This window comes from Lampetra planeri, chromosome 59, assembly GCF_965212315.1.
Source record: "Lampetra planeri chromosome 59, kcLamPlan1.2.h2, whole genome shotgun sequence".
Classification (NCBI taxonomy): Eukaryota; Metazoa; Chordata; class Hyperoartia; order Petromyzontiformes; family Petromyzontidae; genus Lampetra; species Lampetra planeri.
In genome coordinates, this window is record NC_136165.1 from 1,844,415 (window position 1) to 1,871,824 (window position 27,410).

General features: G+C 49.1%; 1 protein-coding gene across 2 annotated transcripts; it reads left to right on the top strand.

The window, feature by feature from the left end:
• The first annotated feature begins 1,533 nt into the window (after window positions 1-1,533).
• LOC144736201 (ubiquilin-1-like) lies at window positions 1,534-25,951 on the top strand. 2 transcript variants are annotated; one of them, XM_078618799.1, is made up of 12 exons: window positions 1,534-1,818; window positions 12,141-12,292; window positions 13,180-13,325; window positions 13,907-14,025; window positions 14,921-15,067; window positions 15,732-15,890; window positions 17,331-17,589; window positions 18,669-18,802; window positions 20,268-20,351; window positions 21,539-21,654; window positions 22,067-22,376; window positions 24,079-25,951. In XM_078618799.1, exons 1-12 carry the CDS (start codon window positions 1,729-1,731, stop codon window positions 24,235-24,237), a joined length of 1,875 nt encoding a protein of 624 aa, XP_078474925.1. In that variant the 5' UTR covers window positions 1,534-1,728; the 3' UTR covers window positions 24,238-25,951. The 2 variants fall into 2 exon arrangements, with proteins under 2 accessions (XP_078474925.1, XP_078474926.1); XM_078618800.1 differs by having other exon boundaries at window positions 18,687-18,802.
• Window positions 25,952-27,410: the final 1,459 nt, after the last annotated feature.

Genomic DNA, 27,410 nt, shown 5'->3' on the forward strand with positions numbered 1-27,410 from the left:
ATTTTAATAAAACAATCAAATTTGTATTGTTTTTATTTTAATAAAACAATAACATTTTATTATTTTATTCATATTATTTCCCTTCTACGTGACTTTACCGACAGAACCAAGAATATGAATCCTTGAAGTCACAAAAGCTTTAAATCGAAACATGATGATGATGATAATGTTCAATTCCAACTATGAAGCCTGCAAAACCCCTTACCAAGATGCCTGACGGCGCCGCCGTTTCATCCTTTTGAGACGCCACTGGGGGGGGGAGGCAAAGATTTTCAATGCAAGCGGTGACCAGAGCCAAATAATAAGTAATATTTAAAAAATACTTTTTTTTTAAACACGCTTTAATGGAATGTACCGTACTAGTAATGGCAGAACTCCACGACTCCAGAAAGTGGCCCCGAAGCTTGCCATAACGCAATGGACCGTGGTGATTTACAGCCAACCTCAGTTGAGCGTGGACAATTAGACCCAAGCCGAAACATATAAAAAATAATGTTTAAATATATAATTTTTATTTTTAATGGTAGAATATTGTATTGTCATCAGTATAACATAAGTATACCAAATTTGCAGTCGATAGCATATTGGGAAGTGGGTAAAAATTATCTTACAAGATTTGAGGATAAAACAGACAGAGCGAGTTAATAAAAGCGTGTTATAATAATAAAAAGCTTATAATAATAAAAAAACGTGTAATAATAATAAAAAGCTTGTAATAATGATAAAAAAGCGTGTAATAATAATAAAAAGCGTGTAATAATAAAAAGCGTGTAATAATAATAATAAAAAGCGTGTAATAATAAAAAGCGTGTAAAATAATAATAAAAAGCGTGTAATAATAAAAAAAACGTGTAATAATAATGAAAAGCGTGTAATAATAATAATAATAAAAAGCGTGTAATAATAATAACAAAAAGCGTGTAATAATAATAATTAAAAGCGTGCAATAATAATGATAAAAAAACTTCTAATAATAATAAAAAGCGTGTAATAATCATAATAACAAAAAGCGTGTAATAATAATAATAAAAAGCGTGTAATAATAATAATTAAAAGCGTGCAATAATAATAAGCTTGTAATAATAATAAAAAGCGTGTAATAATAATAATTAAAAGCGTGCAATAATAATGATAAAAAAACTTCTAATAATAATAAAAAGCGTGTAATAATAATAATAATAAAAAGCGTGTAATAATAATAATTAAAAGCGTGCAATAATAATAATAAGCTTGTAATAATAATAAAAAGCGTGTAATAATAATAAAAAGCGTGTAATACTAATAATAAAAAGCGTGCAATAATATTGATTTAAAAAACGTGTAATAATAATAAGCTTGTCATAATAATAAAAAACGTAAAATAATAATAAAAATACGTTTAATAATTCCTTTACAAATATAATAATAATTTAAAAAACCCCTCTCCCCCTCCGCTCCATGCGGCACTAAAATGTCTCTGCCCCCACGCAACATGGCACGCCCAGGGACTTCAACTCGCCTCGGCCCGTCACGTGACGCTCGTCGCCGCCTGTGATTGGTCCCCTGGCGGTTGGTCCGTGGCTCTGCAGTGGCGGCTACGGTGCTCGTGGTGGTGGTGGTCGCTTTGGCTCTCTCTGTCTCTCTCTCTCGTCATCTCTCTCTTCCCTTCACTCGCCGCTCGCTCTCATCGGCACCGGTTTCCCCCCCCACCCACCACCACCCACCACGCACGCAACCTCCCCTCTCGCCATGGCGGAGGGCGACAAGATCCGCGTGACGGTGAAGACGCCCAAGGATAAGGAGGACTTCGTGATCGCAGCCTCGTCCACCGTGAAGGAGGTGCGTGTGACGGGGGCGGATACCGGCGGGACATGGCGGCCTCGGGGTCCGGGCCTCCCCTTCGTAGCCCCGGCGCCGCGCCCGCCCGCACGCCCCTACGGGCTGACACGGCCGTGGCCTGTGTCCGTGGCCTGTGTCCGTGGCCTGTGTCCGTGGCCTGTGTCCGTGGCCTGTGTCCGTGGCCTGTGTCCGTGGCCTGTGTCCGTGGCCTGTGTCCGTGGCCTGTGTCCGTGGCCTGTGTCCGTGGCCTGTGTCCGTGGCCTGTGTCCGTGGCCTGTGTCCGTGGCCTGTGTCCGTGGCCTGTGTCCGTGGCCTGTGTCCGTGGCCTGTGTCCGTGGCCTGTGTCCGTGGCCTGTGTCCGTGGCCTGTGTCCGTGGCCTGTGTCCGTGGCCTGTGTCCGTGGCCTGTGTCCGTGGCCTGTGTCCGTGGCCTGTGTCCGTGGCCTGTGTCCGTGGCCTGTGGCCTGTGTGTGTCAGTGGCCTTGTTGTTGGTGTTGTTGGCGCTGCGTTGCCGTACGAGTTTCGTAGACGCGTCCGCCGTGTTACTCTGTGGGATTTATAAATCGTGGGGTTGAGTGTTGGGTGCGAAGGCCCTATTGACGTGAGGCCCCAGCGTTCACGTCACGCTACTAACACGCGGTTATTGTTGGGACTTTAAGGTGTTTGTTACATTGGGTATGATGTTTGTTACTCGCCTAGCAGTTCTAGTATCGTTGACGATCGCGTTAGAGTGTGAATTAGGCCCAGGGCTGATGCCACCACTTTACGTTACTCTGGTATTCTAAACGTGTCCAGCATGCAGGTTACGTTACGAAGATCGAGTGGTTAATGTGTAGAGAGAGAGAGGGGTCAATGAGGGAGTCTGTGTTACTGATTCTGCAATACTACTATTGACAGTAGCAGTGGGTTATGTGTTGGGTGGATTTGAGAGGCCACTCATCCCAATGCTGGGCATTGTAATGTGTTACTGTCATCGTGAAAACGTCCCGTGGGGCTTTAATAAACACGTTTTAGTGTTAAGTAATATACAGTGCATGGTGTTTACTGGTGATCTAGTAATAGTATGATTAGTGTCGGTCGTGGTTAAGTACTGTATCGTTTAAATGAAGTGCCCTCATCCTATTGCTGGCACGACGTTTTGCTGTCTTGGTGAACTTTAACAAGAGCGGTGTTAATTGGCACTAATTAGTGCATTGCAGTAAGCAGTATTTACATCACGACTTATGGTAGCAGCGAAGGTTGAACGAAGCGTTAATTAGATTGGCCACTCACAGTGTTTGCATGTGGCTCGCGTAGACTTTGGTGGTGATGAATTCGCATGGCTAATGAACAGCGACTCATAGATTCTCCAAGTAGGCTTGGGAAGGAATTCGTATTCGCCGGTGATCTCAAGAGTATTGACCTTTCGCGGGGCGTGGGTTTTCCACCCACGTGTTTAATAAACACAACTCATCACTAATTAGCTTAAAACACTTGTCATATAAATACCATCAGAGTTCTACGGCTGACTGCGGCTTTCCTGGGTACCCATCATCACCACCGCTGCTAGTACCAGTTAGTGCTTCACAATTGTGTGAATTAAGACTGGACACTTAATGTTAGGCACTACGGTACGTCACTGTTATAGTCTGCCCATTACATTAAATAAGATAGTGGTTATTGTATTTTCTTGATGTTACTGAACTGCAGCAACACGCATGATAGATAGTGTGTTGATAGCATCCGTGGTTAAAGTACAGTAACATGGAGAATTGGGTGTGCCACACGACGGTGGTGCTTGCCAAGCGATCGGCAGTAGAGGGCACAAACTTAATTGTTGTACTGTTCGACTATGATCGCTGCCTTCTCTATCCCACCCCTCCCCCCCGTACTGATCAGCGTGGTGAAGTATGGTCAAATACCCCTGGCACGGCGTGGGAGAGGCCCTCATCCAGCAGTGGATTGACCGAGATGTACACTAGGTGCAGGGGTATTCACGCTGCTGTAGACCGAGACGCATAAGGAGGGTTGGAGATTCCGTACAACACAGCGTAGACAGCCACCGGTAAATGTGCAATGTGAGAATTAGGCTGTGTATGAGTGTACTGCAGTAATTATACCAGCATCACGACTCATGATAGACGCAGAAGTGGTCAATCAATGCACTCGACGGTAACGTGTCAAGTATGGCCCACTCATTGATGGAACATTAACTATGATTGTAGTCACAGGAACGCTGCCGGGATATCATCAGTGATGTGCGTAATTGAATGTTGTGCTGGTTCCTGACTGATTTTAACACCCATTGAATAGTAGCATTGTTTCATTTCCTGCATACAGTACTCCAAAGAGCTCAAGTGCCTATTACTAACACCGTTACGAATCACAAGACCTTAATAAATGTTTAGAAGTGTAAATGAGAGAGTTTGAAATTCGAACACTGCTGATAACAACATTGTCCTGTGCAATGTAGAGTCTCAATGAGTGTGCTCAATATTGACACTCATTTACATATTGCAAAATATCCTCCTGGATTAATGCTTTCGTAACGCCGAGCTGGTCATGGGGGTGTTTGACCATTCTTCACCACGCTGGTCAATACGTGTTGGTGTGAAGGTTGGGAGCATAGAAGTACAATACACAATTGCATTTCGTATACTGCTCACTACTGCCCGCAACGTGGCCCCGAAGCAGACGATAGCAACCTGTTGCGCATAATGGATCCTCAAACTAGCAATATTAATGTTCTAAGCTTGCATAGCTTCAGATATTTTACGAGATGGGGCACATTCCGGGTGATTTGGTCATCCGCATGTTCATTATGTTTAACGTTAGTCATTGAATTGAATAGTCTACGGTGGTCATCAGTGACACTATATGAATACTAATGCCACTCGTGACCATCAGCAGTGTTTTAATAGTCGCATAATGTCCACGTAACTAAACACATTCTCACTGCTCGTTACTGATAGCATGCCACTGATTACTGTAAATTATCATAAATATCCTCTTTAAACACGTACAGTAATTTACGTTCATCATCAGTACTGGTTCAGAAAAAAAATCGCTATAGTAGTGTTGATAATTGTTTATCAGTACTGATGTTAACAAACGTGTTTTTCAAATAACAAATAGCCTAAATGCAATTACTCGGTTTAACACGGAGTCGTAGGGCTTTCGCGATCAATATCCATAAGAATTTTTTGGATGACATTGCGAAAATGTGTCGTTAAACCCGCCACCACCCGACACTGGCAATTCGTAAAGTTTGTCACGTAAAAAAACCACGCCAATTCGTTACTAGTACAGCACGCTCGAATTGTAAATGTTGTGGGTTTACACTCCAACACACCGGTTAGTTGCTGTACTAAGTAACGAATTGGCCACGTTCTGCTTTACGTGACAAACCCCTTACTAATTGGCTGTGTCGGGTGGTGGCGGGTTTAACGACACCACATTTATATTTACGCGTTCTAACCAAAACAATTATATCATGGGCAATGATTTTTCAAATTCAACGACATTAGTGTTTAGTAATTGTTTAAATACCCCACGAGAAATATGTAGTTGATGTAAGTTCTTTGCTCTTAGGGTTATCAATGTGGGATGAATTCTGCATTCCCATTGTAAGGGCGAGTTGTTAGGACATTAAACGCATCCTCTGTTATACTGAAATGCATCTTGTACAATTAAAGCTCCCATCATCATCAGCAACAACAGCAGCCATGGTTAATCAACTGCTGGATGAAAACCTTCCTAAATCCGCCACCATCTCTCGCAGTGTTGCCATATAATCCTCCCAGCTGATTTAATCGTCGCTAAAAATTGTATCTTCGTTGGATGTACCCCTTAGATCGCTGTAGTTTGTGACGTTTACCCCTTTACAGTCATTTTCCGATGTTTTAAAAATTATGTAAACGCATTCTGGTACACGTACGTTGCGAGTACGGCCCTCTTTGTCAATCCACCGCTGGATGAGCGTTTGCCCCCGGCCTTTTGGGGGTTATTCGACCATACTTCACCACGTTGGACGTCGCGATAAGGCATTTAATCTTTACATATCCCCCCGTACTGATCAGCGTGGTGAAGTATGGTCAAACACCCCCCCCCCCCCCCATGAACTGGCACGGCGTGGGAGAGGCCCTGGTCTTATGAAAATACGGTGTTTTATTAACAATTAATACTGGAGCGTATAGTTTTAAAAACACTATTTGTTAAGGACATTATTTATGCTATGATGACGGCCCATTGTTGCTGCCAAGGTAGCAAGCAGTTTAACAGTACAGTATATATTACTGTACCACCAAATACCCATGAAAAAATTCGTCGCGATTTAAACATCTTCACATTCATCGCCCGCATTGTATTGTTCCGCCTTAACGTATTCGTGGTGGGTTTTTGTAAGTCGCAATTGTAATGGTAGATTAACGTAGTTTATTCGAGGACAATATCGAGTCGTAAGCTATGCGTCGAACTAGGCGAGCGCAGGCCTCGCCGTGTAGGCCTCGGCGCGTACAGGCGCGATTTTGGTTTATTTCGAAACACATTTTAAACGTGTATTTAAACTTAGGTCGATTAATGTAATGCCTCCTGCAAGCTATATCTGCGTTTTAATGCCTGCAGTCAAACAAAAGTCACGATTTTGTTGGGGGGTGGGGGGTATTTGCACTCGAAATGCATCGAAATCGCTGCCTGGGCCTTGTTTAAGACTACCGGCGTTTACCTTTAGTCCCGAAACAAACATTCGATTTATCATAAAATATGTTTACCAGATTTTACATCAATATATGTCTGTGTGTTTTTTTGACGTGGGGGGGGGGGGGGCAATTTACACGTCCGTTCTCTTTGAATAGACAAATTCTTTAATTCTTAATCATAATCTTTAGTTCTTTCTGTAAAGTCACGTAGAAGGGAAATAATAAAATAATAAAAATATAAAACAATAAACATTCTCAAGACGTTTTTATTATTTTATTATTTCCCTTCTACGTGACTTTACCGAAAGAACCAAGGATACGAATCCCTGCAGTCACAAAAGCTTTAAATCAAAATTCATAATCGTTTTAAATGTTTCACAATGTTTTCCGTGGTTGTGATGTAACGTTCAAAACTGCTTGACGGTCTTAAAAGTCAGAACTGATGACTAATATTACACTGGCAATCATCTAGTCATCCTTCCCCTCCCATTGTCTTGAGCCCCCGGTGTCATTACGACTAATGTCAAGTTCCCCATGACATGACATTGTTTCTCTGCAATGTGAACTTGGGTAAATGTCAATCCACTGCTGGATGAGGGCCACTCCAACCCCCCGTACCGGTCGTGGGGGCAGGTTGGTTATATGACCACCACGATAGTGCAGTGCAGATTGGTGAATGGGGGAAGCACATTGACGCATATAAGAACAGCACAGCAATGGATTTTATTCCTGCCCACCACGTTAACCCGTTGAAAGTCCACCTATGATATCCTGGTGGTCGTCCATCCATCCACTAAATCCAGGCTTAACTCTGCATAGCTTCCGAGATTTGGCGAGATAGGGATGGTGCATTCTGTGTGATCATAGCCATAGGCACATACATTAACATGATGATTTCTCACCTTAACATCAATAGCACTGCCCACTTCGTGTATGAGCCTTGGGCTACACCCATTTCAAATCTTTAAAACAGTCTGCCTCAGCAGCTTTTCTCTCTTTTTTTCCTCCAGATAACGACCCCTTGCGTTGCGATCGAAACGTCGTAATTTTTTGTTCTTTTCTTTGAACTTATCTACGTGACTTTACCGAAAGACCCAAAGAATATACTTATAGACGGTGTTCAAATATTTAGCAATCGCGGTCTTGTTGTGTTGTAATGTAATTATGGATGCAACGGTGGCAAGATGTTAACCACCTTGCCCGGTATGCAGGATGTCGTGGGTTCAATCACGATACTGGACATCTGTCAAGAAAAAAAACTTCATAGCTCATCTGATTCCTCCAGTATAAATAAATATTCAGATTCTGGTTGTTTTTAAGTGGCTACTTGTATGATGAGTATTCAGATGAGGATATGCTTAAATGTGTTCTCACTGTTAGGCCTCAGTCATGCAGTTATTAATTAAAGTTAGCTTTAACGAACAACTTAAATTTATCGTCTCTTGTCATCAAGTTGAACCAGATTGTGCCAAAGGCGCCATTAAAACGAAGACACCATTGGGAATTTTAGCACAGCAGTTCATCCATTCGTGTTAGAGTATGGACAACGACGGAAAGGGATATCAAGAGAGCTGCCATCAAGATCCCTTCTCGTGATCTCTGGTCCACACTGTAGAATCATAAGTGTATTTCTTGATCTGAAGCTTTCGTGACTGCAGGAATCCATACTCTTTGGTTCTTTCGGTAAAGTCACGTGGGTAGAAAATTAAAACAAAATAAAACTGATATATCACGACGTTTCGATCGCAACACAAGCGGTCGTCCTCAGGCAGGAAAAAATAATCCAGCAGTGACTTTACCGAAAGAACCAAAGAGTATAAGTGTATTTCCCCAGCAAAGTTTGTTGAGCTAAGATGCTCTTCTTTTCAAGGCGACTCGGCCAGCGGACATCATCGGCGCGTTCCACAATGACATCACTTTTAGGGGTGAGCACATTACCATCCATTCTGCCGCAGAGGGAAATGTCCGTCGCATCCGATATTTTTTTTCAATTCTCAAACACTGGAATTTAGCCAGATGAAATGGAGAAACAAATTGGTGACCGAGCTGAGATCTTTAACTCGCAGAGTAGACGATATAGTCATTTATATTATCCATATCCTAATCGATGCAAGAAAATATTATATCCGCTAAAGAATGCTTCCTGTTTTCAGATAAGAGGTGTGACCCAGAAGTTGTAGTAAATTCATCATATCCACTTTTATCCACAGATCAATCACCCAGAATTGATCTCCTGGAAATGCCAAGTTGGCCCTATTATCCACATTATTTCACGGATAAGAGGAGTTGCATAGACATGGACGCAAAGTAATTTATTTCTCGGCGCTTGCATTATATAACCCATCTGCTGTTTAAAACATAGGGTAACATATCCTGGCACATTTGTTAATTATCTGTTGACCAGGTATTCTTGCGAACAAGACTATGCTCATACACTACATGGGTGTCTTAAGGAGTTTGTTTGGATCTCCTGGTGAACCAGAGATTGGGTTGGTGACAGCATTCTAAGTAACTGCACTCCATTCATCCCAGCACGCACTATTTTTCCGTATAAAAACATTTCTAGTCAGTGGGTATATCTGCTGCGGGTGTTAATTGTGAGAACTCTTCATTACTGCATTGGGCATCAGTTTTGTTTTCACAGAGTTAAAACTTTCAAAGGCCTTGACCGTTGAATGCGAGTCTATGTCGCAGTCAACTGGGAAATGTTGCTAATGGAGAATTGTGGCCGGCCATCGTTATTTACGCTTATCTCTGTTGTTGAATCTGAGTTTCATTCTGGGGAAGGCACCAGAAGGGAGGAGTTGGAGACCGAGGGTGAGATGACAGGATGTGGTGTTAACGAGAGGCGAGGACAGTGGATGTAACGAGAGTAGAGGCACAGAATAGAAGCACATGGAGAGAGAACATCTGAGCAACTGACCTTATGCAAATAATGAAGCTTTTGGCTTAGCAGATGTAAGCCTATGTAAGTGTATGGGTCACTATACAAGTGTATTGAGTTGCTCATCTAAGCCTATGTATGTGTATGGGCTCATCAGTCAGCACGTTGGCTAATGCGATCAGGCAGATACACACGCACAGGGCTGAACCTTTGCCTTTATAGTTCGGCATTAAAAAAATGTACGGCAGACCGATAATTGATGTTTACAAATTAAGTTTGCATTTGATTATGAATAAAGCTTAAAAAGAAACCAACCACAGTTGTCGGCGTTACATGGGTATGAAGTGGACAACTATGGCCATCGCTGCTACGTACAACACCCGGACTGTCGCGTTGTTCAGATCTTGCTGAACTGACACACTGAAAAAAAGTCGGTGGGCTTGGGCACAGGACACGTCATGGCAAGAAGGGGTGATGGCCGATGGTCGAGAATAGTGATGGGGAGCGGCAAGCAAGGAATGGAATTCCTCCGAGGGGACGCGCCTAGGGGATGGATCAAGAAAAAATTAAGCTAATGGTGCAGGCGCTTGGCGGATTATCATGAGAGATGGTAACGGCTCGGGGAGGCCTTGCCCATCAGTGGGATTGATCATGGCTGATGATGATGAGTCATCCGGTAAGCACGGGAGCTCTGGAGGCATTCTGCCTCTCTGACTCGTGCGTTGCATGAGGAACTCGGGGGCATTACGGTGGCATCGGTGCAGGCACGTGGGGAGGAGGGTGGGGGCTACAGTCAGTAGACCTTGGACCCAGGGTTGATGATGCCAGGGAACATTCCAGCCGCTTCTCGCGCGCTCCTCACCTCAACGTCACGAGAGCGTCACTTGTGCCGCTGGTGGTGCAATGTTCGCTTAATTGTTGGGAAGCCTGTTGAGATTTAACCGTAATAAATGGCGCTCGCCAATCCTGTTGTGTGATTATTGAAAACGGGGCTCCCATCACGTGGCAGTTATTGTAAATTGCAAAGCGCATCAGCGGCCGTATGAAGTTGATAGTCTTTTTGTTGTTGCTATTTCGACGTCGTGCGTACATTTCCAAATCACAAACTTTCGATCAACGAACTCGTTCGTTTCAATTGCTAGAGCGATCTAGGAGGTGTTATGCGTACACATATATACAGACTAAAATACGCCAGATTATTAAGTAGATGATCCAGAAAATCGGGCACGCCTATCTTATTTGCATGCCACGCTTGCACTCGGTTGTTTTCGTTGGTGTCGGTCTTGGCTGGAGTTGAGAGACTTCAATGTAACATATTTATTTGTATTTATCTGAGAAATCTAGTTAACTCTTCATACATTAACTCTTTCATACGCGTTTTCAGGTTTACTTTTCCCGATTGAACACGTAGGCCTTCACGACCAATATTTACTGTTTGTAATTGATTGCTGGGTCTGATTACAGAAGTAAAATGTGTGTCGTAGACCCTCCTCAGCCCAACACAAATAGTTCAATGTGCGTGGATCGCTGTACAGCACACGGTCATGTGCTGAAGCGGACGCAAATCGGCACGTTTGTTCACCCAGCAGCTCTGCTGATTGGGTGTTTCAGGTGGAGGAGGATTTACGACCCACATTTGACTTATGCCATCTTGACACAAATCAATTGTGGATCACTCGGATGTTTCGGATATTCCTTTGTAAGTAGCGTTTTGCATGTTGGAGGAAAACTCGAGTCGGTAGGAAAACCCGCACCTCCGATTAGCACGGCTGGCTACGTACGGTGCGAAAGAAGTTCTCATACAAACAAACCTCTGTTGGCTGTGGGGATAACACATCTCATAAGCACTGTTTCCTAGTGCAGGCGTCTTCCAATGATATATTTTACCAATAAAATTAGCGCGAGCTGCTGGGACACGTGATCTCATGCTTCGTGCCGTGTCTTAACATCATAGTGTCTCTTTACAGACTCTTTGACTTCACAGCACCATTAGACGTCATACCATCCATGCACGTTACCAACAATCTGGCTCGTGCTTATCTCACTTTCGGCTTCTTTATATTTTGTCGACAGCTCTCTCTCATCCCTATTTCTTGTTTGACTCTCTTTCATCTCACTCGTCTGTACCTCTTTTCATCTCCGCAAACCTTACCCCTGAGTGCGCCCTGTGGGCCACCAGTTGACGAACCGCATCCTCGTGGATTTGGGAGTTTCATAAAGCTCCGTATGACCCACCAACCCTTTCCTCCAAAGCACCGGGTGACGGGCGCGCACCACGAGACCCAACCTGTGGGACACTGACACCTGCAGGACTGTGTTCCTGCTCTCCACACACTCAACAATGCTGGTCCCCTGGTTTCTTAATCGTGTTAAAAGAGGGCCTCTTGGTAAAGCCCAGGTGGCTCAGGGTTTCAAAGGTGCTGGCTGATAATGGCTGGCCGGAGTCCCGAAGCCTGACACCTCGAGAATTACTTTATATTCATGAAGTTTTAATTGTGCACTTAATTTGGCTAAATTCCAGCTGTTAAGAATATTTAAAACATTACTATCTGGAGCAGGATGGGTGGGGGAGTGCTGGCCTTGACTGCGTGGACCACAATTCGCTTAAATGAATCTCCAAGGGGTGTGCTGCTTCTGCGAGAGATCCGAATTAATTCTTCGACATGACAATCCGTAGCACAGTCGAGATAGAATTGGGCTAAAGACAAACGTAGAATAACAAAAACATTGCCGGCTCTTGCTCCTCCCCCCGTGCACATTCAGTTCAAGGAGGAGATCTCGAAGCGATTCAAGGCTCAGCCCGATCAGCTGGTGCTCATCTTCGCGGGGAAGATCCTCAAGGATCCGGACTCGCTGAGCCAGAACGGCGTGAAGGATGGTCTCACAGTTCACCTGGTCATAAAGACGCAGGGCAGGTGGGTAACCCGCGCGGCGGCGTAGCGTTTCGCTTTTAAACGACGATGAGCGATGAAAATTCTTCATCGACGACGACCTGCCTACTTCGTCAAAGACAAAATCATGACTGGCTGTGATAATATGGAATTAGCGGGTCCTGATAAAGACTTTGAGATCATTCAGCGACATTGTTCAAGACTACGGTGCACTCAAGAATGCCAAATGTGATCATTAACCATATGTATGTACAGTAGACTTGATTATCTGCTCTAATGACGGGGAGGACGGCCGCGGATAATTCAAAATTGCAGATAATCCAGAAATATAAAGTCACGTAGGTAAAAAATAAAATTAAAAGTTAATAAAAGTAATAATGGAAATAAAATAATAAATCACGACGTTTCGGAGGCAACACAAGTCTCTGTCATCAGGTGGGACCGTCACAGCTAAAATTACTGCATCTTCGGGCGATTTGACAGAATAATCATGACTTCAATAGTGCAGGATGACGTCATTGTTGAACCCCATCAGGATTCGAGATCGGCGGCGGGGGTGGGGGTGTATGCAAACACATTCCTGCGGAGGGAGCTGGTAGGAACGTTGGGTTGCTCGGTCAATGGCCAGGGTCAACGGCGGCGTGGTGTATTCCACAAATATGGCCGACTCTGAGGGTGGGCACAAGCCGGCATGAGTAGGTTAAACGTTGAGTTTTATAACGGAGAAGGGCTCGTGGTGATGAATCCAGCATTATGGCTCGTTTCAAGAATTCACGTGGAAAACAAATGCAACAGCAACAACAACAGGAAGATCACTTCTCTGCCACTGCTGAAACTCTGACCCCCCCCCCCCCCACTGTCCCCCCCCCCCATCAACAACCCTCGCTGGTCCCTCTCCATCTGACCCCCAGATCACAGGAGCCGGCGTCACAGCCGGCGGCGACCTCCTCGGGCGCCAGCACCACACCCACCTCCACAGGCTCCAGCAGCAGCAGCAGCAGCACCACCGCACCACCCCCCACACAGCCGCTTCCCGGCCTGCCGCCATTCTTCCTCGGTGAGTGGAGTGGTGTGGTTGTGCTGTGTGGCTGTGTGATTGAGTGGAGTGGTGTGATTGAATGGTTTGGCGGCGGTGGTGTGTTGGCTCGTCCGGTGTGGCCAAGATGCTGTGGTGTTGGCTCCTTCACGCTCCAGTGTTCTCTGCCAGTTTTGGTTCACCCCCTTTTGATATATTTTGGCCAATATGCTAAGCCGTTAATTGTCATCGCTGTCCATCCCATTAGGTGATGACTCCCCCATCTTCATTGACCAGTTTGTCGGGGTGCTTCCGTTGATGAGCGAGCAACCCAGATCCTCCCACAACTCGGACGCTTGTGCTTCATCATGGGGGACTTGTCAGGATGGCGCTTGCTAGTGTCACCCGAGGTCACCTCGCTTCTTCTGACTGGCGCAGGCTTCCCCTACACTAATCCTCACTTGCGACTTAACTTTGTGCCAACGTTTAATTTGCTTCGCGTTGTCCTTACGAGAGTTATCGTGCCCCCTCATTGTGGGCGGAAGGGACGGAGCGAATGAGGTTCATGAGGTTCACGCGTTCACGCACTGTGACTGTGCCCTCGCTGTCCGTTGTGGTTGCAGGGGGGAACCTCGGTGGTCTCGCCAGCCTCAGTAACCTCGGCGTCGGCTCTTCCAACTTCATGGAGATGCAGCAGCAGATGCAGCGCCAGCTCATGTCCAACCCCGAGCTGCTCAGCCAGGTTTGAATCCCTGCCCCTGGCTGGCCCCACGGCTCTTGCGGCTCACAACGCCGAACTAAACTCCACCCACCTGGTGAATGTTACCGCCACACGGTCACCACCATAAGGCTGAGCACATTGTACGAGCAATGTGGTGGTTATATCTACTTCACTCCTATCACTCTTCTATTTCTACTTCGACTATCACCATGGCCACTGTTCCAGCGAACTTCGCTCTTTGGTTCCTCTACCCCATGATGTTGTTGACTCGGGTCAACCAGACGGACCGTTTCGCCTCATCCATGCTGTGTTCAAGCACCACACTCACCCAGCCACTTACCTGCTCACTCACTCACTCTCACTCAACTACTCACTCACCACGCTTCTCTTTCCGCTTCTTCCCTGGTACTGCTTCGCTTGGGAAATCCCCTCCCATCGCCCCCCCCCCCAGGTTCTTGTAATTATAATAATAACGTTGCTCAACTCAAGAAGCCTGTCTCCTCTTAATTATCTTGTTGCTGGCCGCTTGACGTTTTGGGCCCTTGGGCCTGTGCCTAGCAACTGTTTCAAAAAGAAAAACATGACGTGCATGCAAGGTATGATTGGAATCGTGCCATCCTTCTGTTTGTAACCGTGCTTCTGTGTTGTTCAGAATAGTTTTGTTGTATCACACTATAAACAAAACCCTAATCCACACGACCACAGCGAGAGACACACGCAAACACCAAATATAGAGCAGGCGTCAATGTCGGGATCGAACACACGACCGCTTGCATACCAGGCGAGGTAGTTAACATCTCCTAGCCGCCGTAGCACCCCTCACCGTGGCACTCAACCACATGCCTTGTGCTCTCCACCCCCTTCCCCCACGCCTCCTCCCCCCACCCCCCTACAAACCCACCTTATTCCACTGCAGGTCATGGAGAACCCCTTTGTGCAGACGATGATCAGCAACCCGGAGATGATGAGGCAGCTCATCATGACCAACCCACAGATGCAGCAGCTGATGGAGCGCAACCCCGAGATCACGCACATGCTCAACAACCCCGAGCTGCTGCGGCAGGTGAGACGCAGTACAGCAGGCGGGTTACAGACCCCGCAGGTCCCTCGGGGTGAGTTTGAAACCGTTGCGGGGTTGGAGGCGATGCTGGTAATGGTGTTGGTGGTGCTAATACTCCCAGTGGTCATGCGGGTAATGAGCTAAGTTTGGTCTTCATGGAAATAACGAGGTTCTTATGAGATAAAATAGATATATCAGGACACCCTGCCGCTGAACTCGCCCGGTATTTTGAGGACCTCGCTGTACCTACTCGCTGCCCCATTTGTGCAACACGCATCCGTGTCTCAGCGTGGGTTTCCCGATCGTTGTAACTGCATGTCTGTTTCTCTGTGTGTGCATTTGGCTGTACGTCCGTTTGTATGTGTGTGTGTGTGTATGCCCTCGTGTTTGTGTGTTTCTGCTTTTATCTGTCCTTGTGTCTATGCATGTCATCATCTGTGTCCATCTCTCTTTTGTGTCTGTGCATGTGTCCATGTGTATGCCTGTGTGTATACGTATGTGTGCCGTATGTGTGTGTGTGCGCGCGTGTCTGCCTGCATGCCTCCATACGTTTCCGTGCGTCCGTCCATCCATCCGCGCGTCGTTTGCGCGCATGCGTCCGGGTCCTCTGTTCTTCTGTGCATGCCTGCATTTGTCTGTTCATCTTTCCGTGCGTGCGTCTGCGCAGACGATGGAACTGGCACGCAACCCGGCCATGATGCAGGAAATGATGCGAAACCAGGACCGCGCGCTCAGCAACCTGGAAAGCATCCCCGGCGGGTACAACGCGCTGCGCCGAATGTACACCGACATCCAGGAGCCCATGCTGAGCGCCGCGCAGGAGCAGGTGACGACACAGGGGGGAGGGGGCGGTGGCGGGGAGGGGGGGGAGGGGGGGTAAGAGATGCGGAGGGATGTTAACGAGCGTTGCAAGTGCTGCAGCTAATGGTTCGTGATAATGTCACGTGCTGCGATTGTACTTTCAAATGCAGTAAAAACCCTGGCTGGCCGGACTAATAGAGAGAGGAGCCTTTGTCCAGTGAACTGCTCATGTATTCAATATCAACGGCCAAACGTTAGCAACAGTAATCGCAACAACTTTGTGTTGACTCAGGTGATGGAGTTGATTCAGGTGATGCGAGGAGTTGAGGCAACGAAGTTTTTATCTCAATGATGTGCAGGGGACAAATATGAGTGTAGTGACTCAACTCGGAGACCGTAATAACTGGATGCACCTCTTTTATTTAACAAGCACCATCGGGATAACACACACCCAATTGAGTGTGCACTTATTATTAAGACCGTCTATTGTCGGCGGCACTACTTGGTTAGAACAGTTGGTAGGCTGTCTGACTAGCAGCGCCCCGGGATGGTGAAGACAGAGACGACGACGAGGAGATGGCGACGATGATCTTGAGTAGCACGAAGGGGATCCCACTTCCAGCAACATCCCCGAGGTCCCGCACAGAGGGGCGGGGGCCCTCTTATACTCCCAGCGTGGCCTTGCTCCGCCCCCGGCCACGCCCCTTTTCTGGAACCTACTAGCGGGTTCCCGGGGTTTCCCGATGTGCCCCTTCTGTGACCTTTCCCCTAGATGTCCCCCTCTCGTATATATCGTGGCCTGCTGACGTGATTACTGCCGTACGCAGCAGTTATCCTTTTCCGCCAGCAGCCGGCGCTATGCCACTACATAAGCGTAAGAGTGGGATGAATGCAATTGGGGCAGATGATTCAGCTGGTGTGAAGGGTAATGTGAGTGGTGGAGGCGACTCGGTTGATGCAGTTGATTCGGGAGGTGTCGCACAGTTAACTACTGATGCAGCTGCAGGTATGGTAGTGTATCGCGCGAAATTAACAAACGCAACGACGGAACGTTTTCTCAGGCCAGCATGAGGATAGGGCAGTCCGGTGCACCTTCTGATGTACATGGACAACTGCCACTAGGGGGCTGGGGGTCTCCTTGGCTTGGCTGCAGCAGGAGCTATAGAATAGTAGCGCTGAGATGCGGTGTGTACGCATTTTTCAATTAACCGGGGAATTTAGGAACGAACCATTTATTTATTTTCTTGAATTAGAATTGACGACGTCCATTTCGAGGCCGAGTTACGGTACATTAGTTGCGTTTAAGGTGACACGAAAAGACGTAACAGGTGGGGGGCGGGGGAGCCACCACGAGAAGGGAGACAACCGTCTACCGCCCCGCACGGTAACGATCCGCCTCTTCATCCATCAATCTCTCTGCATCACTCCCCACCCCCCCCGCACCATCGTTCCGCCCCCCCCGCAGTTCGGAGGGAACCCGTTCGCCTCGCTGCTCAGCGGCCCCGGCGGCAACGCGGGCTCGGGAGGAACGGGCGGCACGGCGCCCGGCGGCGGCAACGCCGAGGGGCAACCGTCGCGCACGGAGAACCGCGAGCCGCTGCCCAACCCGTGGGGGCCGGCGCTGTCGCCACGGCCCGGCTCCGCCTCGCCCGCCTCGCCGCTCCTCCAGCAGCAGACGCCCGGCGCGACGCCCAGCGTCTCCAACCCGCTGGGCATCCATCCCGGTCGGTGGTGCCGGCGTTTTACTCGCGCTGTTATTTTTGATAGCCAGGGGAAGGGCGGGGATGGTTACGGATTTTAGGATGACCGGAAGTAAGAGGGACGCTTTTGAACAAATCTTGAGTTTTGTTTTTCTATTGTTTGTTCCTCTAACGTTCTGACCCCGTGCCCTGACCTGACATCTGTGAAAAAGAGCTTGATAGCTCATCGGATTCCTCCAGTATGAATAAATATTCTGATTTTGATGACGACGATGCGGCACTAAGGGATGCTGCTGCTGCTGCCACAGCAGTGTGATGGTGAGCGGCATATTTGGCTCGCGACCGAGATGTCACTGGTTCGATTCTATCTCCCCCGGTGTGGCAGTTGAAGCCGTGGGTCAAGTTTTTAAAATGCCCCGCTGCCTCTGCCGCCCTCTGTATACCAAGCTGTGGGTATGGCTTCACCACAGTTAATTTAATCGGCGGGTTGCACGTGGTGGAGTTTTAAGTGCAGTACTCTCACCTCTTTAAACATGTCTGGCCAGCGTGGGAGAGTAGGCCCAATAACGCCCTATTAGATGGGCTCATGGAGCTCGCTCTACTGGAGGCCCTTCCTCCAGCAGTGGCGTGAGTAAGAAATTGCAGCGCTGCACCTTTGCCTTTTTTAAATGATAATAATCGTCCGATCTCGTCGGATCGCGGAAGCCGGTCAAACCCTGGATAGTGTTGGGACGGCGACCACCTTGTGTGGACTGCAGTGCTACCTGGTGGGCAGCAGAGGGCGGTGTAGCAAAATGCGTTGTCGTACTCTCTTATCGTCCCCAACCATCACCGAACCCACGCTGACCAGCGTGGCAGCGGTCTCTCGTATCGCCGCGTCCCTCGGTTTCACCACCACCACCAGGGGGCGATAAAAGTGGCTGTGGTGGGGCGCGGGAGTTGGGGCGTACATGCGACCCTAAGTCGGGGGCCTCCCGTTAATTGTCAGTCGCTAACAGCGCATGTCGCAGCAGGTCCGCACGGCTAAACGGAGGGCGTCTTTTTTCCCTGTGTGTGCGCGTGTGCGTTTGGTGTGCGTGTGCGTGTGTGCGCGCGTGTGGCAGCGATGCTGGTGATCCCAGGAGGCGTGATGAGGCAGGTTGCGGCGAACCCCCAGCTCATGCAGAACATGATGTCGGCGCCGTACATGCCCGCGATGCTACAGGCGCTCGCCCTGAACCCCTCGCTCGCTGAGCAGGTACGCACCTGGCGGCAGCTGCACATGTTTACACGGCCGCATGCACGCACGCACGCATACAACCGTATGGACAATCGCACGCACAAGCGTACGTACGACCGCACGCACATCCGCCGTACGTACCTATGGCCGCACGCACGCACAACCATACATACGACCACACGCACACACACAACCGTACGTACAGCCGCACGCACGCCCGTACATAAGCTGGTGGCACATGCCTGTAATGGAGCACTTTGGAGGTGAGGGTTGGTAGATCATAGCGCAATTTTATGAAGCTCCCGACCTACCCATGCAGCGGAGGGCAAGGTGTGATTTCCCCTGCACCTCTCTTTCCCTCTGATGGTAAACGAAACTTGAGTTTTTAACGTTTCAAATATACAACGGCACTCTTGCGACCGTCTAATCACAATTGTAGCTCAAGTTGGAATCCTGCCGTCATATCTGGAGCGGAGCCACCCCCAGTTCCTACCTCACGGCACCCGAAAGAAACTCGACATGAAACGGTTTGGGTGATTGATGATACAACGCTCGCCGATTCGATTCGGCCACTCGCTCACCGACGGTCACACGCCTCTTTGTCACTCTTCCAACGCACCGGTGTGCTGATGTAGTAACGAATTGGCACGTTTTGTTGACGGGACAAACCTTCATAATACTCATGATATAGGTTTTTGTCCTTTGAAAAACGTGACACATTTTTTACTGTTTGGCCGTGTCGGGTGGTGGAGGGTTACGACACATTTATAAATAACGTGATCTGACCCAAAAACCTATATTATGAATAATACTGGTCGCGAAAGCCTACGTGTTAACAAGTAAACCCGTAAAAACAAAGTTTTTCACTATAAATCCTTTATATGCGTGGCGGCTAGAGTCTTCTCGTCCTCTGGCTTGAGATGGCTGCCACCTATGGGTCAGATGATTGTCTGCCAGTATTAAGCAATTGGTAATTAAATATTTAATTTGTTTTCCCTTAACAGTGTTTTCACGAATATTAATTGTCTCGCACAACGAGTCTGTGTGGAAAATGTCAGCTCGATTGGATCACGGGAAGTGGGTTAAAAAACGACCGAAAGATTTGCACGGTCGTAAGCAAGCAAGCACGCAAGCAAGCACGCAAGCAAGCAAGCGAACTTAATATAAAGGATTTAAAAAGGACAAACCTTACTATTCAGCTGTGTCAGGTGGTGGCGGGTTTGGATGACGCATTTATGCGATCTAACTAAAAAAAAACCTCTTATGGAGGTGCGAATGTCTATTTTGATTTACGAAACTTGACGTTGTGATAAAACCCCCCGACGAGTTACGGGGGCGAAACCGATATTATAGAGATAAACGTCACGTCGCGAAATTTGATATGTTGTTGTATCTTAAAGAGAAGTGGTGTCACGGGCGAGGCTGGGCAAGCGAGATTGTATTCTACGTGTCTCTCCCCACCTTGTTCCCTTGAACCTGCCAGGTGTTTCTAACGAGCCCCATCTTCGAAGGAAACCCGCAGCTCAGAGAGCACATGAGGACACAGCTCCCCGTGTTCCTACAGCAGGTGTGAGGATGGCTGTGTCCCTACCCCCCCCTCCAACCTTGTGCCTCGTTACTTTTCGGTGCGGGAGGCGCACTGCTCTGTAAGCAGCGGCACGAGCCACGTTTGACTGCTGAACGTGTTTTATAATCGGCGGCGATTGGGGTTCTTTGCACGTGGGCCTCTTGTGGGTTACCTCCGCACGTGCGAATCCGCGACGCTGCTCATACGGCATGATTCGTCGACTGTATACACTAGCCCAGGTCTCACTGGGTTGTCACCTGGTTCAATAACTTCTATCTGATTGCGTTTGATGGTTATACGATGCACATGTTATGCAATATTGGTTGGTGCATGCCTGTGTTGAGGAGTTCCCACGGACGCACTCGGAGACGGAGGTAAGTTATGGGCTTTCGCCAAGGGTTTATTACAGACTTCCACTTTATACACAAGGGTACACAACTCCCAGGGGCTAGGGGTCCTACACTGAGTCCTGGTCCCTGCCCGACTAGCTCCGGTCTCTCTCTCTCTCTCGTGTCGGATCGGAGACTCTGCCGACTCCACCGACCGGAGAGAAAGCACCTCTACGGCTACCACCGGCTTCTCCCCAGACTCACTACTCGATCCCTCTCTACCCCTGGTTCCCTCTTCACCCTTCTTACTCTACCCGTTCTCACAGTGACCCGCTTTCGTCACGGGGTCTCCCTGAAGTACTATAAGAGACGTGATGTCATCGCACTGAACGGCACACATGACGTCACGTCCCCATTTTACTCCTCTACACCTGTAATAATTTATTGTAATTCATTGAAATTATATGTGAATTCCAATTTTAGTCTAAAGGCAGTTGGTCTCAAAACGCCAGAGCTCGTGATACCCCTATTCCATTTGTATGCAAATTAAGCTGGACGCTACATCAGCTACCTGAAAGTTGGTAGTCGTGGGCAGATGTACATGTCCACTAGACCAGTATGCTTGCCATGCTCAAATGCAACTCGCTGTGTGTGGGGACGGAAACACAATGCCATTGCTCAAACCGTCCATATGTCTCCCCTTGTGTGTTTTTCCCTGTGTCCCTCCCCGTGCGTGTCCCTCCCCGTGCGCATCTCCCCGCACGCGTGTTTCTCCGCTTGCCTGTCCCCCCTTGCGCGTCTCTCCCCGTGCGTGTCTCTACCCCCGTGCGCGTCACCCCCATGCTCCGCCCAACACAGATGCAGAACCCGGACGTGATGTCGGCCATCGCGAACCCGCGCGCCATGATGGCGCTCATGCAGATCCAGCAGGGGCTGCAGGTCCTCGCCAACGAGGTTCCAGGCCTCATGCCGGGGTGAGAGACCAACACACACATCAATGTTAGCCACGTATATACGTACGTGCGTTCAAATTATTTTGCACCGTACGTAGCCAACCGTGCTAATCGGAGCCATGATCAGTCCACTGCTGGACAAAGGCCACCCCGAGCCGTCGCCGCGTCGGGCTCCCGCACGTGAAACTGACTTCATTGCTGCATCGATACATTTTCTCGCCTTCCATCACTCACTTGGCCATGTTGGGAACGGGCTCAGCTTCCGCGGTAGAAAAGTCCACTGGTAGCTTTCCGAACCGCGCAGGGCTGACTCGGCACGGTCCGCGGCGCGCGGGCTCTGTTTGCGCGGTAGAAAGAGGTCTCTGAAGTTTCACCGGCCACATCGCTTGATGCTGAGCCCTTCCCTCCCGCCGTCCCCCCGTCCTCCACGCAGGTTGGTGCCGGGCAGCTTTGACGGCGTCGGGGGGGCGGCACTATCTGTCCCGGGGGGCGGTGCCCAGCCAGAGTCGGCGGCAGCGCCGGCGAGCGGGACGGCGACAGACGGAGGCACGGCCACGACCACCGCCGCCGGGGGAACGGCGGGCGGAACGTTGGGGGGCAGCGGAACGTTGGGGGGGGGAGTCACGGGCGGTGTTGGAACGGCGGCGGCGGGCCTGGGCTTGGGACAGGCTCCCACCCCGGCGCAGCAGGAGTTCATGCAGCAGATGCTGCAGGCACTCGCGGGGATGAGCAGCAGCTCGCAGGTGAGGGCCGGTTGTTGTTGTTGTCGCAATTCCGTCGTTTTCCGCTGCGATGTAACACCGCTTTTGTTGTCGGCCGTGTGTGGTATCGCACGTTGGTTTTTGAAGGTAATCGGTGACGGTTTTACGGTAGCAGCTCGTAGGCAGGATGCTGTGCGGTTAGCCACAGAATAACTCCCACGCCCGCTTTATTTATGGCCGCTGTTAGACGGTCATCAGCCCCTATTTCATTTGTGGCAGCGGCTCGCCCGGTCTGGGACCACGTGGTTGTCCAACAACGGGTGCTGTCGAACGAATAATTTTTTCATGTTTGCAACTAAGTAAACGGTGAATGCCAGAAAAATAATCATTAGCTTCTTTGTGGAGAATATAGCTAGCAATCTAAATAAGCAGATAACGTTTCATTCCCATGTAAAAATAATTGTCGGTTACAAGGCGCAGTTCATTAAGGGAATCTCCGTGTGCGATGCACGAAGTTAGGAAATATAAATGCTACGAGGCCTGGAGTCCACTGATCATACATGGGATGTGTAGGCCTGCAGGCGATACAGCCAAGGAGACCTCAACACGGTCGTAATTCATGGCCGTTGTGGCTCAAAACCGACGTTGGATTTTGACGAGTTTCCAGTCCAGTTTTCAGATGACTGGGATTAAATGCCGAATGTTAACTACCTCGCTTGATAAAACAGGAGGTCGTGGGTTCGATCCCGACTGATGCCTGTATATTTGGAGTCTGCATGTACTCCCCGTGGTTGTGTGGATTTTTCTCCAGGTCCTCCGGTTTTTCCCTCCACATTTAGAAGCATGCTTTGAGAGTATTTGGCTGTTAGAAATTTCAACGTGATAAGCCGCTTAGTTGAGCTATCACTTGTGGCCAGGTCGCTTCTGAAAAAGAGCTGTACAGCTCAGTGGGCCTTACTTGGTAAAAAAAAAAAATTATATTTTAAATAGTTTTATTGTTTCAAACCTTGTTCTCAAGTGTAGTGAGTTTTATGGGCTCTGCCCAGTCAACAGTGACTGCACAGAAAGTGTGTTTTTTCTCTTAAAGTTCCAGTTCTGAGAGTTTTTAATATCAGGGGCGTATAAGTCACCAAGGCCTTGATGTAGGCCTGCCTGTTTTATACGACATCCATAAAAATAGTTTACCGTCGGTGAAAATATAAACGTGTCGGTCGCGCTTGGCATGGATGACAAAAAACATGGCAGGGTCACGATTGCGGAGGTTCGGCGAGTCGTGCGACACAACTCGTGATCTGTCTTCCGGTCGCCCCGCGTGCCGTTTGTCGTGGTGTCCGGCGTTTCATTCCACATGCCAGCAGCTTCTTACATTGTCTGGATGGCATGCGGTAGCAACCCGAAAAAGCTGCGCCCGGAGAGTTCCATCGATCTTGTTTGTGTGCGGGCGCGCGCTAAGAACCCAGTGACCCAAATTTTATTCCCGCTCGCAGCCAACGACAATGGTGGCTGTGACCGGGAATCGTTCCTGGAGATCTCCCCTAGGTCGACAGTGTTGAAGGAGTACCCCGGTGCAGTGTGTAAACATCAGCTCTGGGGAGACAAAGGCGGCCTGGCGTGGTGCTGGGCACCCCACACCCCCCTTGTGTGCCACGTCAGCCTTCTTTTTAAATGCTACTCGTTAACAGCACTTGCCCCGACAGTTCAAAGCTACATGGGCGACCTTTGTCTTTTGTTTGTGTGAGTGCAGCCACTCGGGGGTGCCATCGTGAGCCCCGAGGTGCGGTTCCGCTCACAGCTGGACCAACTGCAGGCCATGGGCTTCGTGAACCGGGACGCGAACCTGCAGGCGCTGATAGCGACGGGCGGAGATATCAACGCCGCCATAGAGCGGCTCCTGGGCTCCTAGCCCCTCCCCTCTCCCCCCCCTCCCCCCACGGGCTCTGCCCACTGCCCCACAGGGCGCCGCCCCCCCACCGCCCCCCCCGCTCAGCACCCAGTTGACAACACACGGGAGGGGGGTTATATTTGTTTCTCTCTCATTCGTTTAGTCTTGGCCTTATCATTATTTTTTTTGGTTTTATTTAAAAAAACACAGATGTGCCGCCACTCATTATCAGGGCTTGCTCCGCCAACCGCTGTATCGCAACACCAGCCACGTACATTTCATCCAGTCACCATTAAACCACCGTGTCCCGGCCACTTATTAAATAGAGAGAAAAGTAAAAAAAAGCAAGCAAGCAAGCAAGCAGTCGTACATCAATGGGGGGGGGGGGAGGTGGGGGGAGGGGAACGAAAGTTAAAATGAAATAAATATATTATATCGTAAACATTACCGACGAAAGACGAACCTAATGTTGAGAACACAATTCAGAGACGCCATGTTGATTACCGTTGATTTAATCGCCATTTCCGAGACGCCACCGCCTGCCTGTCCATCCGTTCGTCCGATCGGGGCAGATGGGAGGGAATGCTGGCAAGGGGGGCTGATGGGTCGACGGGTGCGAGTGATGTTTTTTTCCACTGGCACAATCGAGCTGTGCCAGGATCGTCCCTCGCCAGCCTGGCGCAGCACGGGTTATTTTTCCACTGCCTCGCGTCCCGAGGACCAAATCAATTGGGAAGCACCTAGGCGGTGCGGTAATCACGTGTCCTCGCGGCGTACCAGCTGACGTCACAGCCCCCCTTTGGTCCTGCTTAGCCTCGATCCGGATTCGGATGTCTCGTGAGGCAAGCAGCAACATTGCTGCTTGGTGTTCCGGCTCGGCTCGGGGAAAATAGCCAGTGGAAAAACCCAACCCGGTCCGTGAGAGCCCTGGCCGCTGCGTCTGCTCGGATGTGGCAGTGGAAAAAGGAGTAAAGAGTGTCTGGCCTTGGTGGCAAACGTTGCTCTGCAAAGAGGGGGAGGGGATGGAATGGGGGTGGGATTAGAAGGGATGGAGGAGAATCTGCGTCCCACAACCACCGACTTGCCCTTGCTTGGGAATGGTGGTGATGGGGAGGGGGGGGCGGCCCTACCGCAGTACAGAACGCGGACGTGCGATTGACGGTCGTGGTGGAATCTACCGAAATCCACGCTTTAAATAAAACTTCTCTCCGGCTGCGTTTGTCCGATATTTGATACAACACAAAGTCGCAGGAGGCGGGACAGCGGCATGGCGCGGTGCGCAGGCCGAGTGCTCTCCCTCCCCCACCATCGTCCACGCCGCCTTGCAACCCAACGGGATCGACAAAGTCTGCGTGCTGCAGTGAAACGCCAACGCACCCAGACTCCATTCCTCAGCTCATTGGGTCTCGCAATTACTGTGGGCTTTGTAGAGCTGTGCGATTGTTGATGGGGGGCGGTGGCGGGGGTTATGTGGTGGGTAGGGGGTGGGGGTGTCATCGTTCACACACAGGGTTGGCTCGATGTAACGGTAGAGGGGGTCGAAAGGGGCAGATCTATTTTGGTTATTGTGTAGGGGAGGAAAGGGTCGGGGGGGGGCGTCGGTAAGACCAGGTTGTCACCATATAAATAAAGGTGGTGTCTAGATAACGAAATGTTTGACTTATTAGAGATTAACGTTTGCCTTGTACGATGTCTTAAGATGCTCATAATTTAAAAATAAACCGATGGAATAGGGCACGGTTGGGCGGTGCGTGCTGCTGGGGTCTCGGGAGTTTCAGATCCGTCCAGGAGTTTTGTGGAGTTTTGTCCAGTAATTCTGCAAGGGATGTGGCCCCGGGTGGCTGGAAGGTCGGAGCACTCCGCTGCACCACAGATCACCTTACCTTACATAGTCACCTTACATAGCAGGGATAACCAAAAAGATTTCCAAAATCTTTAACAACACAAGATCCAGGTCCGATTTAACACTGCACAACATTCGTGACCTGATCCCATCTGTGAAGGACAAGATTCCTTTCTAGATTTGAAGTTTTTGTGATTGTAAGGATCCATACTCTTTGGCAAGATTCCTGACATGCAATATCCCGGCGCCTACAAACTAAACTGTACCTGCGGCAGCAGTTACATTGGGGAAACCAAACGACATGTCTCGGACCGTGTTTGTGAACACAAGGCAGATCTGAAACACGGCAGGACCAATACTCTTGCCGTAGCTGATCGTTACTTTGATGTGGCTGGCTCACATGAAATAGATTTCTCTAAGGCGATGGTACTTATAAGCAGCTACAATTGGAGGCTTGCCCCCTCTTTTCTCTCCACCTGAAGAAGACCGCTTGTGTAGCGATCGAAACGTCGTGGGTTTTTTGCTTATTTGATTTTTGTTTTCTATCTACGTGACTACCGAAAGAACCAAGAATATCCACCACAGATCCGTCCGTGTCTCAATCCGCTTGTCCTGTTGAGGGTCACGGCAGCATGTTGAGTCGGGCCGTCCAGACCTCCCTTTCCCTGGCGACAGACTTGAGCTCTTCCTGGGGAATCCCGAGGCATTCCCAGGCCAGCCGAGCGACATAGTCCCGCCCAGTGAGATCCCTCCGTTCGAATCCAGGTTGACATCTGCCTGCGGTTGAACGTTGCTTCGTCTCAAAGTCGGTCACCAATGACCGCACAAAAAACTGTCGCGTCGCAATCAATTTGGTTCCCGCACTTCAACCCGGCTCATTCAAGTTGCATGTATTAGGTATAGCCCTGTGAGCCATATGCGGCTCTTGAGTCGGGTGCAACCGCAACAAACAATATGAACGGAGAACATCTGAAAACGACGACGCGCAACAGAAACATCCTGGGATAAACCAGCAAATCTTCCAGCTCGCAGAATAATGTGACGGTTTGACTCTTCACGCGACGAATGTTAACCCTTGCATCGGGGTCGGGGGCATCTTGGAATGTTTCGCCGTTCTCATCGCACGGAGGGTTGCAAAAGCATGGCTCCGCGAGACTTCCACGTTCTAAATGCATCGGTTGTGCCTGCGCTGATTGCGCAATCGGGATATAGTTTTGGGGGGGAAAAAAAATCACATTTTAAGTGTTCGAGGAGGAATCCTACCGGCTTGCCGACAGGACCTTGTTGCAAGTTGCGAGGGTATGAGAGATGGGTAACGCGCGGAGTGGGGAACCGGCGAGGCGTTTTTGGC